General features: G+C 45.1%; 1 protein-coding gene across 6 annotated transcripts in view; it reads right to left on the bottom strand.

The window, feature by feature from the left end:
- PRICKLE2 (prickle planar cell polarity protein 2) overlaps nucleotides 1–27,999 on the bottom strand; it is a 364,780-nt gene that overhangs the window by 33,981 nt on the left and 302,800 nt on the right. For all 6 annotated transcript variants that reach the window (XM_017527345.2, XM_037738027.1, XM_017527347.2 and 3 more), the window contains 2 exons: nucleotides 26,325–26,511; nucleotides 20,000–20,872 (listed from right to left, as the gene is read on the bottom strand). In XM_017527345.2, coding sequence (XP_017382834.1) covers nucleotides 20,000–20,872; nucleotides 26,325–26,511 — 1,060 coding nt within the window. The remainder of the gene's footprint in view (nucleotides 1–19,999; nucleotides 20,873–26,324; nucleotides 26,512–27,999) is intronic.

Here is a 27,999-nt window from a genome sequence, read left to right as displayed (position 1 = left end):
TCATGGAGACTGGCGGAAACAACTCTCTATGATGATTAAAGGCTCTGGGGTCAGGCTGCCTCTCATTAGCCATGTGACTGTGGGCAGGTTTATTTATTTATTTATTTTTCTTGAGACAGAGTCTTGCTCTGTTGCTTAGGCTGGAGTGCAGTAGCGTGATCTCGCTCACTGTAATCTTCGTCTCCTGGGATCAAGTGATTCTCCTGCCTCAGCCTCCTGAGTAGCTGGGACTACAGGTATGTACCACCGTGCCCAGCTGATTTTTGTATTTTTAGTAGACATGGGGTTTCACCATGTTGGCCACACTGGTGTCGAACTCTTGACCTCCTAATCCACCCACCTCAGCCTCCCAAAGTGCTGAGATTACAGGCATGAGCCACCACACCTGGCCTTGTGGGAGGGTTTCTTAACCTCTCAGCCTCTGTTTTATCCTCTGTAAAATGGAGGCTCACTCATTTGCAAATAGTTCTCATCTGTCAGGTTTATCAAATGCCTACTATGTGTCAGGCAGTGCTCCAGCTGCTAGGGCAACAGCAGCAAAATAAAACCAGATAAAGTTCCTGCCCTTAAGAAGCACTTATTTCAGTAGGGGAGACAGGCAGTAAATAGAATAAACAAAATATACACTATGTCAAATGGCGCTGAGTGTTACAGAGAAAATAAGGCAGGAAAGAAGTAAGAGGAGCAGTTCGCGGAGGACTACATCCAGGGGACACAAACCCAGCCTTACCCAATGAGACTATGTGCAACATAATGTTCTAGGGAGAGCCTCCATCCTGCAGTCACTACTCTGTAACTCACGCCATGACCACCACTACTATTACTACCACCTTTGTCCACCTTTGTCTCCCTTCTGCAGCCAGGGCTGGTCCTCTGTAAGTTTTCCTCGACTGGTATTTAATGAGAGATACCATTGTGAATATCTTCCAGGGCAGATGGAAGGCATGGTGCTGGGCAATTTTACATTGCTTGACCTCAGCTCTTCAATAAATCCACCCTGCTCAAGCCCTACTCTCTTGTCAAGGGTTCTGGTTTAATCAGAGCCTGCTGCCCTCTTCCTTCCTACAGGAAGGCATGGTACTCAGCAATTTTACATGTCCAACCTCATCTGATTCTCAAGAACCCCCTAAGAGCAGGTATCATTATTCTTGCTTTTTCAAAAGAGGAATCGGAGACTCAAAGAGGTTGGGGGCTGCCCTGATCACACAGGGAACATTCAAATCCTGGTTAGCCTGACTGAAGGCTTAACCTCTCAGCTGGGGAGCTCTTTTGCCTCCCAGGTGCAAAAGCAGGGCTGTGCCCAGCATCCAGCTCAGGGCATCCTCAGCCTTTCCTGAGGACCTGCCTTCCATCCACGGGGCCCTCTGGCGCCACCTTCTGCTTGGTGAGCTACACTAGGCCCCGATGCTCAAAACAACCTGTAAAGGCAAACCTGAAATTCCGATTTGTTTTCTCTCTCTTGGTCCCATTTTGTGATTTTAGATCTCCCAATTAAACAGACTCAGCTGTCTATCTTCAAAATTTTCCCTTGCAGGAAGAGGGCAGCAGGCACTGATTAAACCAGAACCCTTCACAAGAGAGTGGGGCTTAAGCAGGGTGGATTTATTGAAGCGCTGAGGCCAAGCAACCAGAGGATTTCCTCACATTTTATATGCTCAGAAAAGTTCTACTTTTTTTCACTGTCCTTTGCAGCAGTTGGGAGTTGCTCCCATAGAAGGAGCTCCCAGGCTTAAGGATAGGACGTGGCCTTGGGGGCACTGGAGGTGGCAGCAGGAGTCATGGTGTGGGCAGGAAGGGCTGGTCTGTTCTGAGAGTGCCCACAGCAGATTCAGAAGGTGACAGGCACCCATTGCTTTCTCTACACCTGGAACAACTGAATTACTGGAGCTGGGACAGCATAGCAACAGAGTGTCTCTGAAGGCAAAAAGAAACTTCTGAAAACAGACTCAACTTTAGCTGTTAACAGGATGAAGTGATTTTGACAAAGCCAAAGCCAGGGATTCTCAAAGTGGGGAGTGGAATGGCTAAAGCTTCCCTGCCTAGAAGAGAGCTGTAGAGCAAGGGGGGGGTCATGGGCATTTATATTCTGCCTGCTGCGGTGGCTCATGCCTGTGATCCCAGCACTTGGGGAGGCCGAGGCGGGTGGATCATGAGGTCAGGAGTTTGAGACCACTCTGGCCAACACAGTGAAACCCCATCTCTACTAAAAATACGAAAAATTAGCTGGGTGTGGTGGTATGTGCCTGTAATCCCAGCTACTTGGGAGGCTGAGGCAGGAGAATAGCGTGAATCTGGGAGGCGGAGGTTGCAGTGAGCCGAGATCGCACCATTGCACTTCAGCCCAGGTGACACTGTGAGACTGTCTCATAAAATAAAATAAAAAATAAGGCTGGGCACAGTGGCTCATGCCTGTAATCCCAGCACTTTTGGAGGCCAAGGCGGGTGGATCACTTGAGGTCAGGAGTTCGAGATCAGCCTGGCCAACATGGTGAAACCCCATCTCTATTAAAAAAAAAAAAAAAGAAAATAAGCATATTCAATGTTATGATACCACATTACATTTAAAAAAACAAGTTATTTTCATAATATAATATCCACCAAAAAAATTAGCTTAATAGTTTGGGGCTATGGCGAGGATTTATTTATTTATTTAACCTCAACACTGTTGATATTTGGGGCAGGATAATTTCTTGCTGTGGAGGCTGTCCTGTGCACCGTGGGATATTTAGCAGTATCCTTGGCCTCTACCCATCAGATCACAAGCCAGTAGCATCCTATGCTTTCTTGTGGCAACCAACAATGTCTACAGATATTGTCAAAAGTCTCTTGGGGCAGGGGTTAAGGGTAAAATCACCCAGGTGAAGAATCATGGGATTATGGTTAAAAATGCAGGACTCAAGTGTTGAGATGCCTGCTTTAACCACTTGTTGGTCTGTGATCCAAGCATGTTACTCATGCTCGACCAGTCTTGGTTTTCTTATCTATAAAATGGAGATGATATGTATATGCTTCACAGCATTAATGTAAAGATTAACCAAGTTAATGATATATTAGTAGTTAACACAGTGTCCCACTTGGAAGGCTTCACAGCTCTTAGCTCTATGTATGAGAGTAGATCTTTACCACTTTGGGGATGAAAAGAGGATGGTCTCTGGACAAGAGATTGGGAATGCAAAGAATCAGAAACTCCCTTCCACACTCTCTCGTGGAAGCCTGTCTTCCCCTCCTAAACTCCATCTCTCTTTCTGCTCCTTCCATTCAGTGGGGAAGCTGCTTTCCTCTCCTGGATTCCATCTTTCTGGATTCTCTCACTCAGTGTGAGAGTTAGCTGTTTCTTTCTCTCTCCTTCTCCGGTTTCTCTCTCTAAATAAATCACTTTCTACAACAAACAAACAAAAGAATCAGAAACTCGGGAGTGTTGGGGGTGGGATGGTGGGAGTCTCATGTTTAGTTAAAAAGAAGGCATTAAAAACAAGAACAAAACAAAAAGACTTTAGAAACACCGGTCTCCACCACGGCTGTTGAAAGCAGAATTGCAGAGAATATTACTCCTACTTAGAGTGACAGAAGGAACAAGGAGAGGAGAGACCCATTGAGCCTAGAAGTTTAATCTTGCACTGGCAGCTACTGAGGTTGTTTGGGTTGAGCCTCAGCTTTAATATATAATCAGATTTATGTATTAGCCGAGGGCTTGTGTCCTGGCTGCTGGGGTGCTATAGGGGCTGGAGAGGTGTGAGAAAAGGAAGCAAACAAGGAAAGGAAGGGAAGATGATTTTTGAGGCATTGTGGCAATCAGCGGACCCAGCTCATTTTGGCTTCATCTGCTCATCTCTTTCTGAGGATCCCCTTCCCATCAAAGACTTGAGCTTTGTGTCAAGCTCCTTTCATCAGCCAAGGTTAAGGGCTGATGTCACCAAGAATTTTTATTTTATGAGAAATATGGAGTTCAAACTACAGGCTGGCAAACTGCTCTGATCCTCACTCATCCTTTCACTAGCTGTGTGACTTTAAACTCTGTGATCCTTCGTTCCCTCATCTCCAGGATGGGGATAATCGCTGTCATGGTGGTTAACATTTACTGTAGTTCACTTGACTTTTCCACTTAAGCCCTTAGCTATCACAATATTAACATCTGGATGTCCTGAGAGTATTCCACATCACTGTTGATGATAATAACAGCTTATGTTTTTGAGTGTTTACTGTGATCTAGGTGTTAAGTGTTTTCTCATTTAATCCCATAAAAGAGGTTTTATAGGTGGAAAAACTCAGGTTCAGAGTTTAGATAACTTGCCCATGGCCACAGAGCTGGTAAGGGACAGAGCCAAAAGTGAACAGTGGTCTATCTAACTCTTAAGATCCTCTTGAGGGTGGCAATGTAATGCTGCACCCTCTGCAATTTCTAGGTGTTTTGGGTGGATTTTGGTAGAACAAAGGTTACTAGAGGAGAGCATTTTGTATGTTCATAAATGAGCTCTCTTTTCTTAGGATGAGTGCTAATTCTCTCTCAAACACATATATACAGAACCAAACTAGGGCACTAGGAGCAGAATTACCCAAATTTATCTCAGAAGCTGGAAACATAGGCACCTGATGAAGGATTTGGTTTGGCCTTAATACCATGGTTCTCAATCTTGTCTGACTAGTAGAATTATTGGACAATTTTTAAACTGTACCTTACCCAGGCCAAATACCAGACAAGCTAAATTGGAATCTTGGGGGTGGGATCTAGGTATCAATATTCTTTTAAAGTTCTCCAGACGACTCGAAGTGTGGCCAAAGTTGAGAACCAGTGCCTGAGTATTTTAGCCTCTGCCTTACATCTTTCCAGTAGGTACCCAATCCAACTCTTTCTTACAAGAGATGGAGAAGTCCTGCTGACTGTTCAGAGTGTGAAGTAGTCACTCTAAACCTGTTGAGGTTGAGGTTGAAGTTCCAATGAGATACTGTCTCCCTTTTCCATGTGAACCAGAGCAAAGCTGAGCATGGTGAAAGGCCTCAAACCTGAGATGGCTCTGGAGATTTGTAAGGTTGAGCCTTGGTCCCAGTCACTGAATTTGCCCCAAATTGTGAGCCTATTTGGTCTCATCTCCTGTTTTATCACAAGCGATAAGATTGTAGGAGGACAATATTCCATATGATTTCCCCCCAATAATGGAAACTCTTCCTGCTGAACTCCTGGACCTCAGCCTTAGAAAGGGATTTTGAGGTAGGATGGAAGGATCCAGATCTTTGAGAGACAGGTAAAATCCTTCTGTAACTATGGCAACACCCACCTGGAAAAAATGACAACTGTTCAGTCTTTTTTCTTAATGACCAACAGATATATCCAAAGAGCCCTGATAACAATCTGGCATGACTAATACTGAGTAATTGGTACAAGAGAAAAAGAAAAATAAGGGGATTTGTGAATCAACTTCTGTTTAGCCATATGTTTTCAAGGCTTACTGTTTACTTAAGGAGCGGTTTTGTGCTTTAATCAGATTTATATATTAGTTGCTTGGCTAAGCCAGGATACCTGGGGTAATATTCAAATGTACTGTGTATATGAAATCCAGGATATAACCAAGAGAGAAATCAGTCCTGAAAGGAAAAATAACCCATAGCAATTAAAGATCAGTAGAAAGAGTTTAGAGATATTTTTTCTTCTGTTATAAATGTCACGTTCTCCGCCCTGTACCTCTCAATGCACCTGATATTTCCTACCTACAGCCTTTTTGTAGTCTTGCATTTGCTTTCTCAATCCCCTCTGCAAGTCATCTGACTTTTTCTACTTTAAGACATCCCACTAAAAAAGGGGACCAGGGCAGTGTTCTCAGAGGGATACCAGGAGGCGGAATTTGAGCCGGCAAGAAAATGTGAGTGCTTTATCACTCCAAATATAGCTCTTTCCTCTGGACAACTATACTCTCAACACACTGGCCTCCTTTAAGCTCCTGGAACTGGACACGTTCTTTCCTGCCTCAGGGCCTTTGCATGTAAGATAACTTTCCCTTCACACTCCTTTCCTTTGCAAGGCCAAGTCCTTCTCATCCAGGTTTTAGCTCACACGTCACTTCAGGGAGCTTCCTTGACCATCCTTTCAATGCAGTTCACCCTCAATATTCGCTCTTTTCTTTGCTCATTTCTTTCTTTGCATCTTATCACAATCTGTCCTTCTCTCTGTGTTTGTATGTCCCCTCCTAGATAATAAGCCATTCTCCACCCTGCTCTGCCCTGAATGGCTCCTTTGCTCTCTGGCTGCTAGTTGGGTTTGACCAATGGGAAAAGACCAGGGGGCAGAAAGTGAGAGAGGTCAACGTGTTTATTGCCCTGGCTCCCTCCTGCCAGGCTGCAGCTTGGCTGCAGCTTTCTACCTAAGGCCTCAGTTTCTATCTAGTGGTCCTCTCCTTCATTAGGCTTTCTTTAATTACCCCTTGAATATGCCATCTGTTTCCTGCTGGGGCCTGACCCACAGAAGGACTAGGTCTGATTTATTCACCAGTGTACACTTGGCAACTAGCAGAGTACCTGGCACATGGTAGATACTCAATAAATATTTGTTGAATACATGAATACAAAACAGCTCAGAATCAAAATTTTAAAAATATCTTTCTCTTCTCCACTCTTTTTGTTTCCAAGATCTTGATCAAACTCTGGTATAGAGAACAGATAAAACAGGGTGGCTGAGGTTGAGAGTAGAGGGGGTAGCCCACCAGCACAGCCCCCTCTTAAATTACTACTCTAGAAACGAAGCACATTAGAGACATATTTTGGGCAGATGCTGTGTGGGAGGATGTGGCATCTTACACAGTTTCTGTAATTGAGGTACACAGTATTAGGGGCTGAGTTCAGACTGAGTGATATTTATAACTCCATACTTCCAGGAAGACTTTGAGTTCATCTCTGGAAGACAGTGGGGTTTCCATTCTCTGGAAGAATGGAAATGGTGCCTTATGAATCCACTAAGAGGATTTAAAATTCTTTTGGAGCAGCCCCTGGGCTCAGAGGAAGCTGGAATAAAAGATGTCCTCTGATTTGATGTGCTTCATCCAGCATCGCCAGATAAAGGTGTGTCATCCAGATTCCCTTACCCTAATGTGCCCCCATATTTAACAGCTTCAGAAGGCAGAAAGTGACAGAGGAAGCCACCTGCTTCTTAGGTAGTCCTAACTCCTGAGTAGAAAGAGAGGCACAATGGGTGACAGAGAACCTGGACATCTACGGCTCATGGTTCACTCAGGGATGCTGAGCCTTCGGTTGTATAAAGGGGAGCTTGATGGGAAGATGAGGCCAGGTTTGAATTTTTCTCCCAGCAGAGGAGCCAGAGCTTGAAATAGATCTGCAGCCAAAGGCCTGGCTGGGCTTGTTCCAGGAGCTGACAATGATCTCAGTGGAAAACTCCCATTGTTGTACTCTCCTCATTGTCTTCCTCACTGAGGGCCCAAAGCTGGGCCAGTTCTCATCCGCAGACTCAAAGAACAAATTAACTCCTCTAAGCTGTGGCAAATGGGAATTCTCTGTGAAGTTAATTGATACTGGGGTGGGGGGCCAGGGGGATCAGCGAGGAAGGCTGAGCTCTGTGCGCTGACAGTCTACTTTCTCACATGAGAAGGCTGGGCTCTATTAGCATTAATAGGTGTAATATGGGCATAATTAGGCCACAGATTCTGATAGCCTGTTTTAACTCAGACAAGTTTGGAAATCAGATTCAAGGAGACAAGGCTCATCCTTCTGGCTGCAAGCATTCCTGGAAATGCAAACAACAGAGCTCCTCAGTTGTGGGGGTCAACATAGGTCTGGATCATTGACATGTACAAAATGGCCAAATCTCACACTCATCCACTGATGCTGGTTCTTGCCTTCAATCTCTTTCTATTTGAACGATTCCTGAGTTCTGGTCAATTTTCCTTCTCCCTGTTAAGCGAGCAATGGGCCAAGATAGAGTTAAGAGGAAGGTGGCAGGAGGTCGGGGTATCAAATAATACAAGTTACTCTCAAATAATGAGTTTTCCACGTACCAAGCAGGTGGAGAAGTCTTCCATGCATGTTACCCCACACCACCACCAGCCTCACTGCAGCAGACATTACATTTTCTCAGGAAGCTGAGCGATTGGGAGATTTCAGCTGCTTGCCTAAGTCGCACAGCTAGAGAGGTGGTACGGTTTCAACCATGTCAACTGGGCCTTTAAACACTAAGCATGAATGTGTGTTGCAGCTACGGTCAGACCAAGAAGCAAAAAAGGCTCTTTCAGCTGCAGACAGGGCTTCTGAAGTGCCCAGCTGGGGAGGTCCCTTCCTGTGACATCATGCTTTCCTCAGATGTGGTTCAGAATGACTTAGATGGGGACTAATGATTTCCAGTGGAATTCCCGGTTTCTAGGCCAGGCTTTCTCAGTCTTGGCACTGCTAGTTTATGGGGCCAGATAATTCTTTCTTGACTGTGTAGGGAGATGACATTTTGTACACTGTAGGAGGTTTAGCAGCACCCCTGATCTCTACCTATCAGAAGCCTGTAGTGTCCTGCACCCCCGGTTATTACAACCAAAAATGTCTCCAAACTTTGAAATATTCCCTGGACAGGAAAATCACCACCCCTAGTAGCCACCTCCACCTGTTTCTGTTGAGAATCACTCATCTAGATCACTGTGTTTCCCCTGGGGTAGTGTTTGTGTATGTGTGAGTACCTTAGGCAAAAGGAATTTCCCTCCTGATCTTTTTACGTAGGACCCATTATTCAAGTATAAAGGAAAAAAAAGCATGGGTTATTCTAGGCTGTTTTCCTCTCGTCTCTCATTTCAAGCTATGAGCTCAACCTGCTCCCCAAAGCAAAGACTGAACTGGACTTTTCTGCCTTTTAAAGTTGGCACCTCTGATTTCAAAGGCAGCCATTGGGAAGTCTGCTGCTGCCAGGATGAGAAACCCTAGCAAGGTATGAGCCGCTCACTGCTAGGCAGTAGAGTCACTGCCAGGAATGCTCTTACCAAAAGCACAATGTCAGAATCAGAAACAATTCCCTACAGGTGTCCTTGGACTGATAACAACTTCAGGGGGGCAGATTTGAGTGGGTTGGATAAATGACTCGAAGAAGCAAGAATATGTAAAATTCTCTCAGACTTAGCACAGCTGAGAGTCAAGGATTTATTCCAAGGAAAGATCCAGAGAACAGAAATGCACAGAGGTACAGTCTCTATACTCTGCTGGGCAAGAAGCAAAATGAACAAGTGCTTTCCTCCATTGCTTGAGCATGGGAAGAGAGAAAAGAGGAGACAGCGTCTGAATAATCTGCAAAGTAGAACACTAAATCCTTGGGTAACCAAGTTGAGAAAGGCTATTTTCTAGGAGAGAGAGAAAGAATGGGAGAAATATGCCTGCTTTAGTGAAATGGATGGGGGAATTCTGCATGACATTTTTAAGCCAGTACAAGTTTTTGCACCAAGGAAAACTCTAGGTGTTTTCTTAGTGACTTTGTAGTGGAACACCCAGACTTTGTCTTCTGAATGGTGCCCCGCCTGTTTGCTCAGCCTGATTTGTGATAGCTGCCTTCCAGAGACGTGTCATGGTCTGATTTTGATTTGGGGTGGGCAGGCTGGAGGAGATTCCTGGCAGAGCAGGGCTGGTATTGATCACAGATCACACACACACACACACACACACACACACACACACGCACATGCACACACACACACACACGCACGCACACACGCACACATGCACACACACACAGAGCTACCTGGGTGCTCAAGGTGATGCTGGTAGAAAACTGGGGAGAGTGAAACTTACTGGTGAAAATTATTCTAAGTTAAACAATCAAACTTCACCCTGCTTACTATACCAAGAGCTATTTGATGTCAGGGACATTTCTGGAAATTTTAAGAGGAGATATAATTCACTTTTTATTTTGTCTCAGCAGGAGGCTAGACTCAGAGCTAAGAGAAGAGGCGGTGCAGGACAGAGCCAAGCTCTAACTACAGGTAAGCTCATGAGTATGGGACCTCACCTAGACTTAAGATGAAGAGTCCGGGTTTCCTTAGCTCAGTGGTCCTCAAACTTAGTGAACCATGAGTTCTCTGGGAGAATGTTTTCAGAATGTTGATTCCTGAGTCTGAGACCTGAGAGATTCTGTTTGTGGGTGTGGGATGGTGCCCAAGAATCTGCACGATTGACGAGCATCCCAGGTGAATGTAGTGTAGGTGATCCCTGGAATATGTGAATTGATGGAGTGGATAGTTTACTGTTTACATGGAGAAACAGACTCCCAATGCTAGCTTTAGGCTTCTTGTACTAGGAAGAGGGGGTTTAGTCATGTTAGTTTTCCACTGCTCTGGGAGGCACTTTACATACAGGCAGAGGAGGGGAGGTTAAGGCAGGTCATGGTCAGTGTAGAATTGCTCATAAGTCTCCTAAGACCACTAGAACATTGCGAGGCAGATACTAAAGATGTTTTGCCAAGTGGCCAGGTAGGAAGGTCAAGCATCTAGCCAGCCTTGACACAAGATATTTAGCAGGTTTATGTTTATAAAAAAGGAGGACGTCAAAACAGTGTATTTTGTTGATGATAAACAAAGGAAATCAGGATTTAAATACAGATCATTTAAAAAAATGCCTAAACGTCCAATTCTGGAGGTGTGGTAACACCCATTCAATTGAATATTAAGGCAGTCATTAAAAAGGATGGTTACAAAAGCCACAAAAACAGGCTAAGGAGAGAATGCAAGTGAAGAAATGCAGGCCACAAACTATTCAGTACGTTTACAACCAAGTTAGGGAAAAATAATGAACTAACACATAGAGAAGAAACTTGAAAATTTATGAAAATATGAACACTGGTCAAGTGGTGACATTTAGGGTGCTTTTCCCTCTTTCCATTTCCAGAATTTTTCTTTTCTGTTTCCCTTACTCTCCATATTTTAAAAAATAAATGGCTTGAGTTTTAAAGCCATTTCCAAGTGGATAAGAGCTTTCTCATTTCCCTTTGTGAGATTAACAAATTCAAAAGTTCCAAGAGAAATGTTCATACATTCTTTAAAAAATTCACTCTGTAAAATCCTGCACCAGTCTGAGGAATCCATCACGACACACCACGCCCCAACCCCACCACTGCCGGTCTCCACCCTGGAACCTATTTTCCAGTGTTGCCTTTTCAGTAATAAACTGAATAAAATCAGCAATCTTTTCTCCCTGTCAGCAGCCATGGTTACTGACTGTGGGTATAGATGACTGCTCACGCCCAAGGAGGTTATAAATAAGCTTTTTGAATGATTATCAAAAACCAGGACACTGGAAAATTTTCTCTGGACCCAGAAAATGTCAGTGAGACCATGACGATGTAGCAGGGGTATATCGCCTGCTCTGGGTTGAGCTCTCTTCCAACTGCCCACTGATTCCCTGTTCTCCCATCTTGCTCTGACAATGTCCTCAGCTTCCCACATGCCAGGAAAGCAAAGCAGAAAAAGAATCAAGGGACAGATTCTTTCGGGACTTTCACTCTGCTGGTTTTCATCTGGCCCCTGGTCCGTGAGCTAGTGGGTGATGTTCAGAGTCATGAAATGCCAGCAACAGGTCACAGCTTCCTTAGGGATGCATGGGACCAGGCAGAAGGTGCTCCTTACGATGTACTAACCATTGAGTGAGAAGGCTGGGTTCCATCCAATCTCCGCCTCCTAAATGTCTCCTCAAGGCCTGAAACCCCTACATTAAAATCACCACAGGCCACACCCCAAAGACCAGAGCTTTGTCTCCAGAAAACCATAGCTGAAATACATAATGGGCGTTTGATGTTAAATTCAAATATGGTGGGGCTTCTGGAGGAAGGGATCAGATAAGAATGTCAGTCCTGGATGGATGGGATACGTATGGTGCAGGAACAGACGTCTGTGGTTTTACCTCCTTGTAGCGTAACCCCTCTTCCTTTGAAAGCATGGTCTTGATTTCCCTTTCAACATCTACCTTTTTCATTGTCAGTCATGCAGTTTTGATGGGTTTGACCTCATTGCCTAGTTCCTGGGATGGGACATGACTCAGACCTGACCTATCAGAGCTATTGTTCTCCCACAATGGTTAGTTTAAGAATTGTTGGATGACCCAAGTCAGGCAAATGAGACTCAATTCTGGTACTTTGGGTGACACTAGTAGGGAAGAGCAAGTCTTTTTCCTCTTCACCTGATGCTGGTGGACGTTGGCCTGCAGCATCTGACTGCCATCCCTGCTATACCTGGGAAGAGGCTGCCTGAGAATGAAGCCAGTGTGCAGGGAACAAGAACTGAGAGATGGAAAGAAGCCGAGTCCTGATGACATCATTTGGGCCTCTGGAATTAAAGATCTGTGAAGTTTGAAGTTACTTGATAAAAAAATTTGTTTACACCCATTGGAGCTGGAATTCTGACACTTCCAAACAAAACAGTCCTGCAATACCAATGAACAAAGGCAATCTCCATGCATTTCCCCAGTATATGCATGGCTGGCCCTGTGGCCAATGGGTAGCACTCAAGGTGAGTTCTAGGTTTTAAAATCTGTAATTCCAGACTGGACCACACATCTTCCCTAGTGACAGGAATGAACAAAAAGATCTGGGCCACACAATTCATGAACACATCTGAGGTGTAGTCAATCAAGTAATGGGCACCAGCTGGTTAGGGGGTTTTACCCAATTATTTAAATAAAGAAATTGGGTTAGAGGACAGTGATCCAAGTTATGCAGAACAGTAGACCTGTCCCTTCCTTAAATTAAATACAGAAATGTTTTGCATTACAAGGATTAAACATTTCAGACATTCTTGGTAAAGTGAGTGACTGCAGTTGTTGCTTTACATCCTCATGTTGTTGTTTTCTGGTTCTTCCCCAGTTTGCCAGCAATGCTGAAAAATTACCCTGTTACCTTGTGGCATTGCACAACTAAGTCTCCCTTGCCAAGGTGTGTAGGTGATGTGCGTTAAAGGCATGGTCTTGACGCAACAATGCGACACTCATCAAAGAAGGCAGGAAGCCCTTTCAGATTCCTGCTCCGTGTCTCTGCTTATTGAGACCAGTAACACGTGCATTTGCAGCTGATGCTGGCCTGAGTAAAAAAATCACCGAGTAGGCAAACTTTTGTCTATTGCTAATGTTTTCACATCTATTTGCCTCTGTCTCTTAGGACCCACTCCCCTAGGGACATTGTAAACATCTGCCAATTTCCTCTCCTAAGTCACAGCCATATCCATTCTCTTAGTTTGGATTTTGCTATTGACTTTCACCTCTAGACTGGGCTACAAAGCCCCAGCTTGCCTCCTAACAGGTCTCCCTGCATCAGCGCTTGCCCTTTTCCAATCAATTCCCCACACAGCAGCTGAAGCCATCTTTTCAAAATGCAAATTGGATCATGTCACCTCCCTCATTGCAGGGCCTGACATTTTAAGGGCTTTCCATTGCCCTTATTAGAAAGGCCTACACCCTTAATATAGCCCAAAATGGCTCTGCACCATCTGGCCCTTGCCTTCCTTCCTAGTCTTACTACTTTATGTGCTCACCCAGCCATGGGACTTTCTGTCAGTTCTTCATATACTCCTACCACAGGGCCTTTGCACATGCTACTCCTGCTGCCTGGAATGCCCTTCGCCTTATCCTTTAAGCTTCACTTTTTCAGGATGCCCTTTGACTCAGCCACATCCCTCTTTGTAAGCCCTCCTAGCCTCACACTTACCGTAAATGAAATTTTATGTCATACAGTTGGATGGTTACTGTCTATCGACTTCACTAGTCTACGAGGTACAACAGGGCAAGGCCAATGTCCAATTCAGCTCAGCATTGCATTGCCAGCACGTTGCATAGGTGGCATCTACAAATACTAATACCAACCAGTATTCAGTGAGCACTTCGAGGGTGTGAGACACTATTCTAAATTCTTTACATGAACTCACTCATTTAATTCACACTACAAGCCTGAAAAGTAAGGTCATTCCATTTCAAAGATGAGGATAACAAGGTGCAGAATAGATAAATTAGTTGCCCTAGGTCACAGAGCTATTAAACTGTAAGTCCAGTTTCCAGCTCTGGTATACTGGTCTACAGCCCATGCTCTCATACTATTCTGCTATAACTCACATGGTAGGCGCTCATGTCATGTTTGCTGAATGAATCAAAAAACAAACAAATGATTTTCCCCTTCCCTCACTCCCATCCTTACCTAGAGGGTCTTCCTATAGGACCCAGCTCCCTATGACCAACCATCCCTTACAGAATGTGTCTGATCCACAAGTCATGTTCCCAGGCTTGTCATTCCACAGCAGCATCCTTCACCAGGGACCAGCTCACAGTCTCCAGTTGTCCTGTGGTGTGGCCTCAGCCAGTTTCAATTCTAGCTCTACTAGGTACCTGGTTCCAGTGTGTGACTTGAGCCCTGACCTCTAACTGGCAACTAAAGCCTTGGTCCCCTCTGCCCTCGGTGCCTCTTGCCCAGGAACCAGACCCTGGCCCATCTTTACCTGTCTGCCTTGTCTTTCCTATCTCTGACCTTGGCACATCATCTGGACCGCCACTTCTGACTCCCGTCATTCACCCCTGTGCTCTCATGCTTCTCTCTAGCACCATCAGAGTCAAACAAACAAATCACAAAGCCAGCTGCCACAGGAGAGGGAATGCTAATCCCTTCAGCTAGAGCCACTGTGCAAATCTTCTGACTGTCACTGTGACCCTTCTGGTAAGGAGGTATATTAGACCAGTTAAGTGCATGGCTTTGTAGTTGCTCACACCTGAGTTCAAGTCCATCTGTAGTGACCATAAAAAGTTACTTCTAGGAACCTAGTGTACCCATCTGTAAAATGGGTATAATGACCAGATTTATCTCGCAGCATTTAAAGCGGCATTTTATGTGAAGTCATTAGCACGTCAGGTCATAGTCAGTGGTCTGTTATGATTATCATCAGTTACAATCACCATCAGCAGCAGCATTACATTTACCATGGTCATTCACATCGGCCACGGTATAATGTTGAAGGGCACAGGCTCAGGAGCTAGAATGTCCGAATTTAAATCCTGCCCTTCTACTTCCAAGCAATGCAGGCTTGGGCAACTCAGCCTCTCAGTGCCTCATTTATACCATTTGTAAAATGGGAATAACAACTGTGTCTACCTCGTAGGGTTGTTGTGAGGACTGAGTGTGTTTAGTTCACAGAGAGCGCTTATAACAATATTCAGTCCATATAAACACTCGATAATGTTAGTTGTTTTTGATGTCATTATTTCTACTTCTAATGCTATGATTATGCAGGCTGTAATCTGCTTTAGAGGCATGTTTAGGGACTGGCAGGGTTAAAGCACTTCTGCAAGCCTCCTACATTGCAGTGGTAGAAATGGTGGCTGTGCCTGCCTGACTCACTCTGTGTGAGCGTAAGGGATGAATTGTGTTTTCCAAGGAGAAGGGGCTGCACGCTCCCAGTTCTAAACACATTGGGAGGGGCCAAAGCCCAGATCTGAGGCTGACAAGCCACTGGAGCTATCTGTTTTTTTCAGTTCTGTTCTGAGGAAAAATGCTGTCCACAGAAAGATCACACTTCATGCCAGATTAAGCACTACAGATTTATTCAATAACATAAGTTACTGACCATGGAAGAAAAAAGAAACTGTCATCTTGAAATCTAGCTTTATCTGAAGGATCAAGGTGTTTCACCAAAGCCTTTTGTGGCACATACCTGGTATTCAGACTGTGATTCTAGGATTTAAAGATATGCAGACAGCTTAGAATGCTATTAAAAACAAAAACAAAAAAAAAATGACTGAATTCTAGCAAAATTCAAATGCAACAGTGAGGTACGGCAGCAAAAACGCCGACTTCCCAAGTCTAGTCCTTGGTGTATGCGTGCGCAGCGTAGGATGTGAAAGGCTGTTTAGGGGCTGCTCCAATGAGAAATGATGAAGCTGTGCTTAGAATATTAGCCACCATCTTTCTTCAACACGGTCATATCTGACAGAACCATAGAAACGCATATAAAATGTCCCTGTTTTTCATGGTCTTAGGAAAAAAGGAACCTGCAGGAGTATTTTCCTTTTTTTTTTTTTTTTTTTTTTTTTTTTTTTTTTTTTTTTTTAATACAGAGTCTCGCTCTGTCAAAAAGCTGCAGTGCAGTGGTATGACCCTGGCCCACTGTAGCCTCTGCCTCCTGGGTTCAAGTGACTCGTGTCTCAGCCTCCCAAGAAGCTGAAACTACAGTCATGCACCACCATGCCTTGCTAATTTTTGTATTTTTAGTAGAGATGGGGTTTTGCCATGTTGGCGAAGCTGGTCTTAACTTCTGGCCTCAAGTGATCTGCCTGCCTCGGCCTCCCGAAGTGCTGGGATTGTAGGTGTGAGCCACCAAGCCCGGCCCATGCAGGGGTATTTTGAAATCTAAAATGCAAACCTGCACAGCTGGTGGATGGTGGGAGAAGTTAGTAGCCACAACAGGCATAGGGGCCAAAACCACGGATCAGTGTGTTTGGGAGGAGAAAGAATTAATAATAATAAAAAGTAGCAGGTAGCCATTGCAGCAGGTCATATGTGTCAAAGACTACCTTAGTGATTTTAAGTGCATGTATCATTTGATCCTCACCAAAGCTATACGAAAAAAGTACTATAGGCACACCTTCATCCATTTACTCACCAAATGCCATGGATGAGGAAACTGAGTCTTGCAGAGTTTAAGTGCCTTATTCAAGGCCACGCAACTCCTAAATGATGACGGTTCAATCTCATCCCAGCAAGTGTGACTCCAGAACCAGGACTCCTAACCATTAATTAATTAGAAAGCCAAAAACATCAGGGCTCATGTAAGAACTTCAGAGGCAAATGATGGCTTAATGTCATGCCCATCTCCTCAGTTCACTTCTGTCATCTGCACCTTCTGGCAGGGTCATCACTAGCCATGGGAGGCTACAGAAATTTAAATGAATTAAAATTAAATAAAATGTAAACTTCAGGCCATTGCTGTTGAATACTTAAAATGTGTCTAGTGCGACTGATGGCCTGAAATTTTAATTTCATTTAATTTTAATTCCATTTAATTTTAATTCATTTAAATTTCTACAGCCCCGTATTTTTGCCACATTAGACAGTGTTGATCTCAGGAATTTTTTCCCCTCTGTTGTATCAGACACGGTCAGGGTTGTTTCCCAAAAATTGGAGGCAAAGGGGCCCAAGGATCCTACAGAATCATGAGAATAAATCTCCCATGATGTCTTCTTTAGGAGTAGAAACTGAGTGTCTTCCTCACTCACCCTTTCCAACATTCCTCAACCTCTAGCCCTCCTGATTTCCTCATGAGCCACAATGTGAGGACAATACAGTCAGAGCAGACAAACCCAGGCACATCTGCTCTCAGACAACGGTGCACATCAGTCTCAGCAGAGATCTGCTTAACATGCAGATTCCTGGGCCCCACCTCTGTAGAGTTCTGATGCAGGGGGCTGGGGGAGGCCCAGGAGCCTATGTTTGAATCAAGCACCCCCATGATTCTAGTACAGGTGGTCTAGCTTTGAGAAACTCTGCTTCAGAGGCCGAGGTATATATTTATCTCCTGCCCTCTTAAATAATTATAGCACATAAATCTTTCGAGAATAACATAACCTGGGCTGGAAGCCAGGCAGTCATCATTTGGCACTAATTGCTCACTTTTAAGACATCAAGCAAGGTGCTTAGTCACCAAGGCCTCATTTTTTTTTCGTCTGAAACATGGAGATGAGGATATCTACTGTTTGTTCTGGGACAAATGGGATCTGGACGTATTTGATGGGGATCGAACGTAAAACCCATTGCATGGACAACCTACAACTCAGAGCCTCGTTTCGTTTGTCCAACAGAGTGAAATAGATTTCACATTTCTAAAAGTCCAAATTTTTAATTTGTCTGAAAAAAATGTGAAGATCTGAAAGGATGGGGCTCATATTAGATTGGCAGCCTGGTGTGATTAAGAGTAAGGTTCTGGAATCCTATGCACAGGTTCAAATCCCTGCTCTACCACTCTAAAAGCTGAGTGACTTTGGGTGAGTCCCTCAACTTCTCCATTTCTCAGTTTCTTCAACTCTGAAATAAGAATTGTAACAATATTCCTCCCTCACAGTGTTATGACAATGTAATTAAGCAAGCTAATATTTGTAACTGCTTAGAACAATATTTGACACATTGCAAGAGCAATATGAGGGTTAGGTGGATACATAAATATCCTAGCACATGGCAACAAGCAGCTGGAGCTGAGCAGTGGCTGTCCCCTTCAGATGGGGCTGACATTATCACAGTCTCCATCCAGACACCATTGACTATGGAATCCTTGCTGTAAGGGGCAGACGTATGTCTCCCTCCTCAGGTACCTTGCCCACAAAGGCGCAGATATACTTAGTGCATCTTAGAGCACTACTTCTCAAGCTATCAGTGGTGAAGAACCAGTTTGTTTTTATTTTCAATCCCTAGTGACCCTGCTGAGCATGTCTGATATAGCAGAAAGCACAAAGAGCTCATCGTGTAAGTTATATAACGCCCCGATTGGTCTATACACCCTGATCAATAGGACAAGCCCACTAAACGTGCACTTGGAGGTCACCACAACATCGAACTGCTGTAAGAGTTTCTAAACACTTTCAGTTTCAGTACTAATCTCGCTGCTGATGGGTGATAGTTTTCAGCCACTGTGATCCTTAGATTCTGCCTTAAGTAGCACCATCACAGAGAAGATCTACGTTGGTCAATTTTTTTTCCTCATTTAAAATTTTTTTTTAGAGACAGGTTCACACTCTGCCACCGAGGCTGGAGTGCAGAGGTAGGATCGTTACTGTAGCCTCAACATCCTGGGCTCAAGTGATCCTCCTGTTTCAGCCTCCTAACTAGCTGGGACTATAGGGGCATGTGCCACCAAGTCCAGCTAATTTTTATATGTGTGTGTGTGTGTGTGTGTGTGTGTATGTGTATTTGTAGAGACGGTCTAACTATGTTGCCCAGGCTGGTCTCAAACTCCTGGCCTCAAGTGATCCTCCTGCCTTGTCTTCCCAAAATGCAGGGATTACAGGCGTGAGCCACCATGCCTGGCCAACATCAGTCTTCCCATGCACAGGAAACCAGCTAGACAACTTCATTGGAGAGAGAAGCATGCAACAAGTCTCTCTTTCCACTTCTGTTCTTTTCAGTCTACCTGTCTTCTCCTTGTCTAGCCAGACATTTCTTATATTTTTATCTGCATTTTGAAGCCACTTCCCTGGTGAAAAACAGGTTCAGAAGTCTCAGAAGCTGTCATGGATGCTTTGGTGCCCCAAGCAGCACCAGGCTGGGGAAACTGGGCTCCAGGTGCTGCGCCTACTGCTATCAGCTCAGATACACCTTCTCCACCTTCACATTGTACAAGAGGCAACCAAGTTCCCTTGGGCCTTTTTTATAAGGGCACTAATCCCATTCATGAGGTCTTCACTCTCAGGACCTAGTCACCTCCCAAAAGGCCCAATTTCCTAATGCCATCACCTTGGGATTTAGGATCTCAATGTAGGAATGTGGTGGAAAACATTCAGACCACAGCATCTTCTCTTTTTAGTGCTGCCTTTGGCCAACAGGAGCTGCCTTGCCCCAAGCCCATATCCACAGTCTTATCCCCTTATACTCCTCAGCAGCCCAAAGCTGATGACCAACTAATATGATGGTACATAACATCAGACACTTTGTTACAAGAAGCAATCGACTCTATAGTGCCACTCATCTATCACAGCCCTCTATGGGATCAGGCGGAAGCCAGACCTCGATGGAGACACCATTCCTCACTTGGCTCCTCCCCATGCCCTGTCCTCTTTCTCTCACTCCCCTTTTCCTGGGAGCACTCCCTCAATACATCACAGGCATCTGGACCCCTGTCTCAGGCTTTGTTTACAGGGAATCCCATCAAAGATAGAAGCCATCCCAAACTTGGGTTTACCTTCCTCTGCAGCCTACTGGAAGGGGGAACATGGCAGAAACAACGTTAAAATCCTGAGAACCGGGATCCAGTCACCCAGAGATCACCCCTTGCTATCTGTTTTCGAGATGAATAGAACCTACCTGTTGCATTAGACAGGGCCAGGGATTCCATGGAGCCCCGAGGTGTCTGCTCTGTTGGCGTCATGTCCTCTGTGTATTTCAGGGAACTGATTGGATGACGGGTCCGACACTGCTGACTGGACATGCCTCCTTCCTCCTCCTCCTCCTCCTCATATTTGGGGACTTGGATGCTGCTTCGGGTCTCATTGAAACTCTGACTAGACATATCACTGTAGCTCTCCTGAGATCTCAGCCTCCCCGGGTAATAGTCTTCTCGGCATTCCTTGATGAAGCTGCCAGCATGCCCTGTCATGGCCAGCGATGCGCTCCTTTTAGGGTTGCTGAAGTGCTTGCCCCACATTTCAGGCTGGGCCCCAGCCCCCTGCCCTCCTGGACTGTAGGAAGTTCTGATGTTGCACTGGCTGAGGAGTTGCAGAGGGGTCTGGGACTGGTTCTGCTCCATCTTGTTCCCATAATGGTAGGGCTCTTCCCGGCTCCTCCAGATGGGGTCCCGGTTGAGGCTGGGCGTCTGGCTGGTCAGGCTGAGCATGTCCATCTGCAGTGACAGGGGGTCCACGTCGGCTGACAGCCGGTTGGAACTCACTTGCAGCTGGCTGTGCTGGTTCAGCATGGAATCCTCTGTCTTGCCTTTGTTCTTGCCGATTTTGGCACTGCGCCGGGACTCCTTGGCCCTGGCGTTCTGGAAGGCGGAATCGGAAGAATCAGAACCATTGGGGTCTTCCCCTGCACTACAGGCCCGTGAGCAGAAAATCTGGCCCTGCTTTGGGAGGAATGGCCGCCCCAGGAGGGATTTCTTGCAGTGAGCACAGCAGAAGCAGGTCTCGGTGGCATGCCAATGTTGGCCGTCATAGGTCATTTGACCTTGGTCGATACCTAAGGAAACGAGAGACATGGGAGAGGCTGATTAGCTGCTCAGAGCCCTGCACTGGGACGTGAAACACGCAGCACCTTGGTTTGTCTCAGGATTCCAGGTGCGGCAGAATAAATTGTCAAAAAATCAACCATCAGACCCCTATGTAAATGGTATTCATGTCCTACCATGAGAACTTCCTGTACCAGTAAGCACCTTCTTCACTCATTTGCTCCAAGCACAGAGACTCTAGGTTAAAATGGCTTATCTATGAATCCTTCTGCCTGGGACACATTTGCCCCTGACAAACAGCAATAGTTATGCTAACAAATGACCATGCACTGCTTTAAGAGCTTTATAAATGTAAACTCATTTAATCACTCAGCTCCTCGAGCTAGCTTTCTAATATTATTTGCAGTTTTCACATGAGAAAATGGAGGCACATGAGGCTAAGTAACTTGCCTATGATAACATAACTAGGAACCAGAGATGATATTGGTACCCAGGGAGTCTTACTATCAACCATGACATTGATACTATCTCCTTCACTCCAGTTAGCCATCTGCTCAAAAGCCAGCTCCTCTGAGAAATCTTCCTGTCCATACTAATAGTGATTTTCCATTACTCTCCGCCCTTACCTGCTGGAGTTTTCTTGATAGCACTAAAATTGTTTTATATTGCAACACTATATATGTGCACCTGTGTATTATCTCGCCCCTGTTGAAAGTGAAAATCTATGAGGATAGACTCATTAAGTTTCTACAGCATCTCCAGGACCTGGAACGTGGCCTGGGTTATGACAGGGGCTTTCTGTACATGGATGGATCAAGTGAATCCCATCACTAGCATTTGCTATTCCAATAGGTGAGTCATAGTAGCACTCAGTGGATGCTATGGTGAATGTTTTCTCTGAAACTCCTAAGTTGAAATCCTAAAGTGTTGGCATTAGGAGATTGGGCTTTTTGGGAGGTGACTAGGTCATGAGAGTGGGGACCTCATGAATGAGATTAGTGCCCTTATAGAAGAGGCCCAAGGGAGCTTGTTTGCCCCTTCCACCATGTGAGGACTCTGCAAGAAGGAATCATCCAGGAAACAGAAAACAGGCCCTCAGCAGACACTGCATTTGCTGGTGCCTTGAGTTTGGACTTCCCGGCCTTCAGAACTGTCAGAAATACATTGCTGTTCAATACGATACTATTCAGAAGCCACACAGTCTGTGCTATTCTGTTAAAGCAGTCTCAACAGACTTAGACAATGGGAAATAAAAATGTGGATTTTAACTCTTGTTAAGGAAACAACTGCTTTTGGTAAAGAAAAACCTAGACATGGCATTGCCAAAGCTAATGTCCCTCTGGAAGCATGTGTATGCTTTGCTTAATTTCATCAGGAAGGAAGAGGTGCAATTCCCCACTGTGACAGGACTGTGGCAGGTTTATATACCCTGGCCACAGTGCATAGCAAGGGAGCCTCCCCCAGCCCCCAGGGTTCTGCCCTCTCATCATCCCTGCCCTCTTCTGGTTATAGGACTTCATTTCCCTGTGGAATACCATTTCCCTGCCATCTTTAGGCCATGAGCCTGAAGATGGGACAAAAGCTAACCCAGGACCCAACATAGACCAGCACAAAAAATCTGTTTTCCTGGCACCCAGGGACTGTTTCAGGAGTGGGCAAGTGACCTGTACTAAGCCAACACCTCTCCCTGCTTTTGCTAAGGCAGGACTTTTACTAAGGCAGTCACACAGCATGCTCTTTTTATAGCAGTTGTTAAACTGGCAGAATGGAAGCTGGGAGCTGCTGGGGCCCCTTCCTGTGGCGAGAACCTACAGGGAATGTAGCCTTAAGCTATGACTGTAGGGTGGACCAGGAGGCTTGCAATGTCCTGATGCATAACGATACAAGGCTTCCCAGAAAGGAGGACTAATGTGGACATTCATCTTCAGTGGCTGAGGGTTCCTGAGCCTGGATTTTCAAGGAAGAACTTCTGGAGACTAAGGAGGTGGTAAACAAGAAACTAGGGAGAAGAGAATTGCAAGAACAAAAGGCCAGGGCCCAAGCAGCCTCTCTTTCTCCTCTGCTGTCTATCTCCTGGCTCACTTTTGTGTCTACGGAGGCCAGGGAGAGAGAGACATGAGGTCAGTTCTTCTCTTATTAGCCCTTTCCCAAACTACTGGACTCTTTTTTCATTTTAGAACCTGGCCTTAGGGACTAAGAAGGGATTTTTTTTTTTTTATAGGGATAGGAATAGCCACAAAGGTCACCCCAAGTGAGAGAGAGGGACACTACGTGAGTCAACTGAATCAACTGCATCTCTTACAGCACCAGTGCTCTCCAGTAGAGTGAGAAAGAACCAGCTGGGGTGGGGCTCGAACCAGACAACCCTGGTTGTCTGTTTAGCTCCATAGACACTTCTTTCCCAGGTCCTTGGGAGAAAGCTGGGGCAGAGAGCACAGGGACACAGGACTCTGTAGTAGCTGAGTGTGAGGCTTCAGGACCCTGACAAACACAGGTTCAAATCCCAGCTCCATCCCATGGCAGTTGGTTATAAAGATGCTGAAGGCCATCTGCTTGGGTTCAAATCTTGGCTCTGCTGCATTCCAGCTGTGTGACCCTAGGCAAATGGCTGCATCTCTCTGTGCTTTGGTTTTATAGCAGTGTAATGGGGATAATCATAGTACTTGGTAACTGAGTTAATATGCATGGAGTGCTGGGAACTGGGACTGCTGACCACTCTTCTTTTATTTGGATTAGGTCTGAAAGCCTGTCTGTCTCTTTGCTGAGGGTCACTGCCCAGATGCAGTCCAAGGAAGAACTATGAGGCTGCTCTGTCTCCCCTCCCCTCTCCCACCTTCCTTCTCCTTTTCCTCACTCCCTTTCTCACATGCCAAGAGTGCAGGGAGCTCATGATGGCATCCCTTTAAGGTGAGGTCTACTCAGCGCAGCATCCAGGGCAGCCACAGCTATCCCCACTCCCTGTTAGAGGTACACAGGAAGTCCAGTCCCTCTGGCCTATCTGCCACCAGCTGCTTCTCCACGTTTTGGCAAGGACACACGCTCAGATGCAGCAGCAAGGGCCTAGTTCCTGGGAATGGGGGCCTCATGGAAGGATGGGCTCCGGCTGGGGGAGTGGAGGGGAGGCATGTCATAAAGCGGCCTGGCAGGCAGCAGAACGTGGTCCCCGATAAACATCAACGATGTCAGATGGTCCTCTGAACTGCCCCTGAACTCTAAACATCTGGAAAAGGGCTCTGCTGTTCAACATCTAAGCGTTCCTTTATTATTCCTTCTCTAAGCCCTTTAAGTACTTATCGGAGGGTGTGTGTGTCTACTGCTGCCACAGCCTCGGTCTGTTTATAGGACTGTTTACTCTGCTGTGCGCAGGCAAAAGTACCGTTGCCCTAGCAACGGCTGCCTGACGCAGGGTCTGCTCTGAGTGGCTGTATAAATATGGAATATTTGTACAGTATGGTCAGAGGTAAAGCACCCAGTGACTGAGGTATGCATGCTATATAGAGCGTGCTCTTTCACTGTCACAGGAAAATTACGTCTTATAGAAAAGTGGATTTAAAGCAAACCTTAGGGACAGCATTTTAACTACAGCAGCAATACTGCAGGCCACTGTGGTCCCATTTTCTGACAAAACACTGACACCTTTCTATGGATTTAGGAGGAAAGGAGGAAGCAATGCCAATAAATGTGCTGGATAGCCAAAGGGAGACAGTCAGAGAGGAAAACTGAGGGGCCATCTGAGGTGTACATGCTTCAGCAACAGAGAGGTTTTTCTCTCTCTCAAGTACTGAGCCAAAATTCTAAGTAGCAGTTTCTGGAGAGGCTCTAGCCTCCATGGAAAGAAACAGAAAAAACAGGAATGTGGATGGGAAGGGGGTATTGTTGTGATGGGCCGGTATTCTGTACACACGGAATACTTGCTCTCACCTGAGCAAGTATGCACTTGCAAACTTGAATCCTCGGTTGGGCAATACTGGGTCAATACATTGCACCATTTTCCCTGACACTGTCTTGCCTCTCCCCTTCCTCACACATCATGCCACGTGTTGCAACTGAACTTCCCATTTCCTAACTCTTAGCAAAAAGAAGGTTAATCTGTTTGACCACTTTGATCCTGTGAGACATGAAAGCTCCTGGGTACTGAGGTGAGGCAACAGGCTGGGAGAGGGGTGAGGTTTTCAGGGGTTAGGGGGTGGGGAATTTGCCATCACCCAAGCCCCCAGCAGGGAATGCAGCTGAACAAAGGTCTTCACAGCAGAGCTTAAGCCTGGGCCTGAGTATGTGGGACAAGAATGCCCAATGACAAAACACTGTTGGGCACACAGTAGGTGTCTTGTCCACAGAGCCAGGATTTTTATCAGCACACAGGGATCTCTAAACACTAATCAATTTTTTATTTGAATATATCACTTCTTATGAACCAGGAAGACAAAGTTACTTTTTTTGGGTCCTAATGAAACCTTTGAGTGGGGCAAAAGGGGTTCAAAAATGGATTATCTCTGCATCTCCTCACTCTAGGCAAGACATTGGCAGCTTCTGAACAGACTTCTTAGGATTGCACAAGCCACCGGATGATCTGGCTGTGATCTCACAGACATTCGGCCACTGCCAACATTTTTTTCCCCAAGGTTGGCTCCTTCCCAAGGTGCCAGAAGAAGCAAGTTGAATGAAGAAGCCACAATACAGTATGATCTGGAACGGCGCTGAAGGGTTGAACAAACTGGTTATTTGCAAAGGGAAAACGACTTTCACCATCTCAGATCTGCCATTTATTGGGGAGTTAATAGTTTATAAACTATTTAAGGTTCACTTGCTTTGCATTGGCTGGAGTAGCTTTTGCCAGTATTTTTTTAGACATACTTGCCAGAAGCCACTGGGTCTTCTTGACTGTCCCTCCCTACCAAGAGGACCAATTTGGTTCCTCCCTCTGCGGATTCCTAACTTGTCCCAAGGAGGCTATGGAAAATATCTGTTTATATTTTGCTTATGAGCTTCCCCCACTGCCCTGACCCTTGGCTGTGGGACTGTATGGCTCATAATCCCAGCTTGGAGTTAGGCCCTTGACCAAAGCAAGGCCGATAAAATTCTTATTTGGAAGGACTGACCTGAAAACTGAAAAAGTCACAGTTCCTCTCCTTTTGAGAATGCAAATACTAAGACTAGTATCACTAGTGAATCATCTTGACCATTAGGTAGAGATAGCTTCTCCCAAATGATGTTAACAGAAGGAAAATTAAGCTGAGACACAGAGGGAAAAAATTGATTTTGTTTAAACACTTGATCCACCCCTACCTGAAGCCAGTGTACTCCTTGGCCTTTCTAGTGTTGTGAATCAAGAAATTCCCTTTTTCAGTTAAGTTAGCATGAATTGGGTGTCCATCACTGGCAACCAAAGATATTTTAACTACACCCAAAACAAAGGTGACCCAGTCACAGAAGGACCAAGCTGAGTGCCAAGTATTGCCTCACCTATATGTTGGGCACAGGTGTCACAATATTCTGCATACAAGGACTCGAAGCAGTGGCAACAGTAGGGCCTTCCCTCCTTCATGATGTAGCGCTGGCCACCCAGCACTGTCTCACACTCGAAGCAGCAAAAGTGTTTCATGTGCCAGTGCCGCCCCTCAGCTTCCGTGCATTCGTCTGCAAAGATGATCTGGAGATGGGGAAGCCAAATGGTCAGTGTGTAAGACACAGCCAGAAGAACATACTTTAAAGGAAGATAGCTATGGGGGTCCTGAACTAGAAGGGTAAGAAAGCAGATCCCACTTAAAAATAATTAAACAACAATCCATATGTATATGTTTACTCTATATTTTTGCATATACATATGCATATGTAAATATGTGGATTTACCGAAAGCATAATTAAGCATGATTTCTGGCCTGGCCAGTGATTAACTGAACCACATTTAATAAGAGAAAGAACATTATACTCTGGCGAATCTAAGGCAGGATAAAAACTGACAGCTCACAGGCACATTGGACATACATATCTGCTTCATTTGGCCTGTACAAATTTTTTTTAATGGAAAATATCATATTAACACTTGAAATCCTGGTTTCTCTTTCAAACACAATATTTGCAATGCTCAGTGCACATTCCTACGTGGGAATAATAAAACAGAGCTGAGAAGAGGGGCTGCTGTTTTAGATAAGTGGCAAGCTCTCCAGTTTGTCCTTTTCTTCACCCTTCCCTATTGCCTTAAAATAAGTCACCTTCATTTACAATACCTGCCAGGCCCTCACAAGCTTTTGCATTTTCCCCCCAAAAGGAATTTAAAATTTCAAAGCACAGATTTCAAAACTTACTATAAAGCTGCAGTAATCAAGCCAGTGTGGCACTGGCATAAGGCTGGGCATACACATGAATAGGAATCCAGATTTAAACTCATACATATATGGTCAATTAATTGTTGAAAAGGGGGCCAAGACTATTCCATGGGGAAAAGAATAGTCTTCTCAACAAATGGAGCTGGTACAACAGGAGAGCCTCATGTAAAATAATGAATTCAAATTCCCACCTCACACGATACATAAAAATTAACTCAAAAGGGATTAAAGAGCAAGGGCCAAAAAAACCAATAAAACTCTTAGAAGAAAACACAGGTGTAAATCTTTATGACCATGAAGTAGGCAACGGTTTCTTAGATATGACGCTAAAAGCATAAACAACAAAAAATAAAGTGAACTTCATAAAAATTAAAAACTTTATGCTTCAAAGGAGCATAAAGTTTTTAAGTGAAAATACAGCTACAGAATGAGAGAAAATATTTGCCAGCCATCTATCTAATAAGGGACTAGTATAGAGAATATATACAAATCACTCTTACAACTCAATAATAAAGAGAAAAATAGGCCAGGACAGTGGCTCATGCTTGTAATCCCAGAGCTTTGAGAGGCTGAGGTGGGCAGATCACATGAGGCCAGAAGTTTGAGACCAGCCTCCCCAACATGGTGAAGCTTCATCTCTACAAGAAATACAAAAATTAGCTAGGCATGGTGGTGCATGCCTGTAATCCCAGCGACTCAGGATGCTCAGGCAGAGAATTGCTTGAACCTAGGAGGTGGAGGCTACAGTGAGCCAAGATCATGCCACTGCACTCCAGCCTGGGTGACAGAGTGAGACTCTGTCTCAAAAAAAA

The sequence above is a fragment of the Cebus imitator genome, unplaced genomic scaffold (assembly GCF_001604975.1).
Source record: "Cebus imitator isolate Cc_AM_T3 unplaced genomic scaffold, Cebus_imitator-1.0 Scaffold48, whole genome shotgun sequence".
NCBI classification, from domain to species: domain Eukaryota; kingdom Metazoa; phylum Chordata; class Mammalia; order Primates; family Cebidae; genus Cebus; species Cebus imitator.
This window is presented reverse-complemented; position numbering and strand designations above follow the sequence as displayed.